General features: G+C 34.5%; 1 protein-coding gene across 1 annotated transcript; it reads right to left on the minus strand.

Annotated features, from left to right (window-relative positions):
* Positions 1-409: 409 nt before the first annotated feature.
* LOC133034299 (uncharacterized) lies at positions 410-3,684 on the minus strand. The gene is made up of 2 exons (XM_061109354.1): positions 3,655-3,684; positions 410-2,581 (listed from the first exon to the last, which is right to left on the minus strand). Exons 1-2 carry the CDS (start codon positions 3,682-3,684, stop codon positions 410-412), a joined length of 2,202 nt encoding a protein of 733 aa, XP_060965337.1.
* Positions 3,685-6,585: the final 2,901 nt, after the last annotated feature.

The following is a 6,585-nucleotide window of genomic DNA, read 5'->3' on the forward strand; positions in this document are numbered from 1 at the left end:
ACCAGAACTTGACATGGTAGTCTTATTTAATGTTATCCCTTCTTATATACACATAAACTTTTGCAACTGTATTATATTATACTGTGAAATGTGAAATCGCTCAAATGTTGCACGTACATCGCATAGAAATCATAAAAAGTAGACAGTTAGTATATTAGGCATGTTACCAGTGAAATCGCCAAATGCCGCCAGAAATCGCAAAATAAAAATTAAAAGGGTGCAGAAAATTGCACAATGTCGCATAGATATCGCATACAAATCGCGCGAACCAACAATTATAAATATGAGCTAAAATCGCACAATAATCGCATAAATGTCGCACAAAGTCGCAGACACATTAAAATTATCCATAACAATATTCAACAACTAGTAATACAACACATATTCATTTAAATATTAGAGAGACGGTTCAAACTCGAGCTTTGCATGTAGCTCTGTTGTGCCCTGCACCGTGACATAGCAAACAGTGATGAGGTTCCACTACCACCTGACCATTAGACGGTCGACGCTTCGTCGGTCTTCTACCTGCATTGCTCTTCCTAGGCCGACCTACTGGTTTTTTCTCCACTGGTACCCCGATTCTTATGTTCTTGATGTGTTTCGGTAATACCCATTCATCCTCCTCACCAACAATATTAATTGTGGCATCGTAGTTCTTCTTCCACGTTTCTTTTGTGTAATATGGAGAGCAAAGTGTGTACACGCTCACATTTTGACTAACTGCTGCGCCACATGCATGCGAACAAGGGATTTTGAGCATTTGGAAAAGTCCGCAAGTGCATGTTCTCTCCACTAAGTTCACATCACCACCTTTCTCACCTTGAGGACTCGTACCGACGTTGAACAATTGGGCACCATTACGAAGGACACTCCTGAACATACCATCTTTGTGTTGATCCTTTAAATCATTTTCAAAAGTAGTAGACAAAGGAGTAGCGCACTTACTAGCCTTTTCGAGACGAGAAGCAAACCAATTTTGAAGTGTGAACCTGATGAAGTCAACCAAAATAGTTACTGGATATTTTCTGAATTCTTCTGTTACCTTGTTGAAGCTTTCGGTAGCGTTGCTTGTCATTATGTTGTACCGATCGCCTGGACAATAAGGATGAGCCCACTTTTCAAACCCTATTTGCTCGACGTATGTAGCAATGGCAGGGTGCATCTGTTTCAGCACCTCAAAATGTCTATCACATTTCGTCTTGTTCCATGCGTAAGCTACAAGCCATATTTGCTGGTTGCATACATCAGTCTTAAACTTGTGAACGACATTCATAGTAATATGCTTGAAGCATGCACAGTGGCATGCTTCTGGGAAAACAACCTCAACAACATGTTCAATGCTTTGATGTCTATCTGATATGAACATAAGATTTTCAACCTCACCAATGGCTTCCTTTAACTTCCGCAAGAAATACTTCCAAGAGTCATGATTTTCACTGTCAACAATTACAAAGGCTACCGGAAACAATTGGTTGTTTGCATCGTACGCAATAGCAACTAACAGTGTTCCTCCATACTTCGTCTTCAAGAATGTTCCGTCAATACTAATCACAGGACGACAAAACTTAAATCCCTTCCTACAAGCATCGAGTGACCAGAAACAGTACTTGAATCGGTTATCCTCACTGACAATGTCAGTAATAGTACTCGGATTCTTCTGTTCCAGCATGTAGAAGTAACCATATAACTTCGTATAAGATTCTGCTGGAGTACCCCTCTTGTACATAACTGCCTTCTCTTTGCATCTCCAAGCTTTCTCATAACTCATCTTGATGCCATATTCACCAAACATATCCCTCTGTATGTCTTTTGCCTTGTAGTTAGATCCATCTGATGTGTACTTGTTCTTAATAATGTGACCAATAACCCACGGTGCTGCTTGCCGGTGATCAGAATGTCTAGAATCCAAGTTACATGTGTGTTCGTTGTGAAACACAGTAACCTCAAACATGTCACAAAGTGCCTTCTTCTTCCCCCTTAATCTCCATTTACAATTTTCATCCTTACAAGTAACGTAAAACACATCAGTGCCAGACTTACTTACCATCCACTCAAAATTATTTTTTAGTGCATACCATCCCACTACATTCTTCAATTCTTCCTTGTTTTTGTACAACTTGCCAAGATATATCTCCCCTGAAGGCGTACTACTAAGAGATGTTGTATACACATTATTTTCCTCTATGTCTTCCCTTGTCCACATAAGAGGTTTGAATTTAGTAGAAACTTCGAATTCAGATACAGGAGTACTATTAGATGGACCTGGCCGACTGCTACTAGTTCCTAGTGTTTCGCGATTCTCACTACGGGGGTGTCTTCTTTGTTGCTCTACTTGGTTGCTTGGAGTTAGTTCCATCCTCAGGGGAGGTACATCTGTAGCCACATCATCATCCACGCCCAAATCAACCACAGGATCATTATTGTAAAAGGGAGCATCGAACTCATCTGATTGATCGAATTCGATATCCACTCTCTCATCATCTATATTAGTGCCAAGTTGCTCATTCAAACCAACCCCCAGATCAGTTTCTGGGACAAAGGTATCAACAACACTTCTAGGGGTTACATTTCGGGGAGTATGCTTGTAATAACCAAAAGTATTTTGTTATTATCCTCTACTATGTTGTTATTATTATTATTTTTTTTTATATATATATATACTTTAGTTAACTCGATGTGGAGATAGTAGATTGCTTAAATTATGTCAATTGTTCTTTAAATAGTGTTTCTCAAGCTATGAGAATTATGATATTTTAAACAAGGCTTCCATGGGTTACTATTAGATTTAGACATTGTCCATTGAGATTAAGAAAAAAAAAATAATTTTATTTGTTAGCAATGATATTTTTTTATATCTTACGGTAGAGAATTAAATTATTTTTGTTTATAGAAATTCACATTTTATAAGTATAAATTATTTTACGCACAACTAACTTTAGAAAATAATTAGTATTATAGCTAGTGAGAATGTGTATGACTTGGTGGATATGAATGTCATCATAGCTAATATAATTTTTTTTTTTATTTAAGGTTTAAGTATGGTGTTATTTAGTGTTATTAGCTACAGTAATAGTTACATGGTTTTATAGTGGCATGTGGATGTCTTGTCTCATAGTTAACATGATATATTATATAGTGGTACAAGAAACAAAATTTGGTTACAAGAAATAATTTAGGAGGGTGCTTAGGAATTGAGCTATACGTGGAGCAAGGTTGACTTACCTAAGTCATATAAGTGCATGAATTAAGGAGACAATTCAACTTTGAAATTTGAATTTATTGTGGACGTGTGTTGCTAGGAGGGTCTTGGTTGATGATGTGGTTAGAATAAAAAGGTCTTTGTTTTATCTTATAAGCAAGGATAATGACTAAAAGTACTATAATAAATTTTCAAGCATTTATGGTTCGGCTAGCATTAGAAGTGGAGTTCAGTTTGAACTAGTAAATAGAGGAAGTTACTGACTTTAGTTGAATATTTGAATATTCTTAGTGTTAACTACGGTTAGTTGAGAACAATTTGGCATGGGTAGATTTAGGGTTAGTAAAAGCCTATAAATAGAGTATATCTCTTTTTATTTTCATCACTCACACCAATAAGCCAAAACTCTTAAGAATCATTCTCGAAACACTTTTCATCACTAGACTAAAAATTACCTGAAGCTTCCATATACTCTTATCTTCCATCACCTTCTCTTGTATTTACACTTATCTTTTCTTAAATACTAAAGTCATCGCTTGAAAATTTCCTTGTAGCCAAGACATATGTTGTTGCCATCTCATCTCTTTCATTTCAATATTCAATAGCTCCATAACTATTTTCATGTTCATTTCGCCACCTTAAATTGTTGGTAAGCTTCCACATTAAATCATAGTTTCCTTTTTCAAGTGTTATTCAAAACTCTAAAAGTTTTGTTGTTTTAATCTTTTTGACCATACACTACCTTAGCCCTAATATTACTATCACCACTACCATCATTATAATTATCTTTTCAACATTACCCTATACCACCATACATCATCATCAAGATTTGGGTCGTCACAAAGTGATTTGGTTTGCACCTGGCTGAAATATAAAAAAAGAATTTCAAGATTTGGAGCACTAATATATTTCTCATAGGGTCTGTATTCCTTTTTGGGAGCTAAGGTATAATAATTGTGTGTTAATAATGTTTCGTTAGTTGAAAAAGGTCTATATTTAACCTATATCTATTATCATAGAACACTCTAAATATTTTACATGAAAATTAGGATTTCGTGGGGTCAAGCATACATTAATTCTCAGAGTCACTCCTGCAATCAAGCTAGATTCTCCACATTCGAGGTAAGGAAATTAAGTAGAAAAACATAAGTTTTCTGTATGTAATAACATTCAGAGAAAGAGTGGGAATAGTAAAAGAGAAGTTAACTAAGGTCTTCTGCCTAACTCTTTATTGTCTGTTATTTAATGTACTGTATAATATATATTTAAATAATGTGTTTATAAGATTTATGTTATTTATGTATGTTTACAGTATTAGAGCATGGCCATTGCTAAAGGTATATATTTAAATAATATGTTTATAAGATTCATGTTATTTAAGTATGTATGTAAATAGTGTGTTTATAAGATTCACATTATTTAAACTAGTTATGTTGTTTGGATAATGGACGGTACAATGGATTCGCATTATTTAAACAATGATATAATTATGGTATGATTATGATATAGTTATGATATGATTATTATGTAGTTATGATATGGTTCTGATATGATTATGACTTAATTATGATAGGATTTATGATATGCTATTTAAATAATGTATAGTAGTTAAACATTATTTAAATTAGATTTATTGTAGATTATGTGACATGGTTTGATTGAGAAGATAATGGTTAAATACTTGACTGTTAAGTCTATATGGTAGATAGGGGGCCATCTAGTAGTGGGTACGATTTTACCGAACCTTAAAATCTCCGCCATTTTAGTCACAATAGTTCGAGTTTATTTGCCAAAGTCGAACTCCGGCATAACCATTATTATGTGACTTAGCTTAGAAACTAGTGATTAGATAATAGTGATAAGATTAAGCTTATATGTATTGCTATTTGTCTAAATATGTGCATCTAAGTTTTAGTTATATTTTTTTTTCTTTTATTTTATGTGACTACGTGACAAGCATTTCCTTACTGAGTTTAGTAGCTCACCCTTATCAAACTTACCATGTGCAGATTAAGGTTCTAAAACTTAGAGAGCCGGTGGCAAGTGAGACCTTGGAGGCTTGTGTGTGTACTCGCTGAGGACCATATAACTGACGGTGGTCTAGGACACGCTCCATTTATTTTATTTAGAGTTATTAGACTAATGTCGCAGTTATTTTGATTTATTAATTATTATGTCTTTTAAGTCCAAACTGAGCTCAAATATGAAATATTTTATGTTTATAAATAAAAGCGACATTATAGATTTTCCACATTTTAACGCTTGTAACTAAATTAGTAATTTATGAAAAAGTACGGGCGTTACAGTTGGTATCAGAGCCACAGTTATATTGGTCCCGAACGTTCTCACGAGTTACACATATCGGCTAAAAAGGTTCCACTCGCTACCAAGTAAGTATCATTTTTGCATGATTCTATTTTATGTACATTTTAGTAATTTCAAAAGTTCTTTTTATTTTCAGAACCCTCGAACCAACTAAGCACCAACATCATGAGACCAGAGCAAGTAGAGCACATTGTTGGGCATATTAAGGCCTTAAAGAGAGTTCCCAAGACCCCACCCATGCTGGAAGAAAACAAGGTCTTTGATAGAATTAACAAAATACATGAGGGTATGGATAAGATAATAGATCGTTGGAATTGTTTATTGAAGTCACATGAGAAGTACATAGCCCTCATGCACGCTCTCAACATGCCACAAGTCCAACTTAGTCTAAGAGCAAATTGGGAACATCTAGGGTATGTCGGGGTAGATGAGGTCGAAAGATATGACCTACTCATGATCAACTTAGTGGATCAATATCAAATTACCGACACCATTTATCACCCTGATGGCTCTAAAGAAGAAATATATCATCGACCCAATAATGCTGTTAGGTCTGAATTCCTTCAAAAGTTACCAATTTCATCAAACTTGGTGTACTTAGAACTCGACTATGTAGATTTGACAAAAGATATGTTAGAGGAAGGGTCAGACATAGAAGAATAGAAAAGTCAAGTTGCATTTTATTCTATGTGTTTATTTTTTTTTTATGTAATAAGGAGTGTTAGTATGGCTCCACTTTAGTTAGGAGTTTTAGTGTAACTCCTTTAGCTTGTTATCTTTTGGAATTTATAAATAAATAAAGAGGTTTTATTTTATTTATAAAGATTTATATAAATATATATCTACTTATATTAAGTCTTACAGAATAGTTAAAGAAATTTTTTTACAGATATAGGAGATATGTCTCTTAGAATTAAGGCGTCAAACGATACAGTACTTGCAGAAATAAAAAATATTCTGTCACTTAAGATCGAAAATATCCGCCACGAAGAGGATAAGATTCTTAGAGCTCTGCGAGAGGTCATCGCAATTAATGAAGAAATTAAAAGAGTAGTAGAGGT

Source organism: Cannabis sativa, chromosome 2, assembly GCF_029168945.1.
Source record: "Cannabis sativa cultivar Pink pepper isolate KNU-18-1 chromosome 2, ASM2916894v1, whole genome shotgun sequence".
NCBI lineage: Eukaryota > Viridiplantae > Streptophyta > Magnoliopsida > Rosales > Cannabaceae > Cannabis > Cannabis sativa.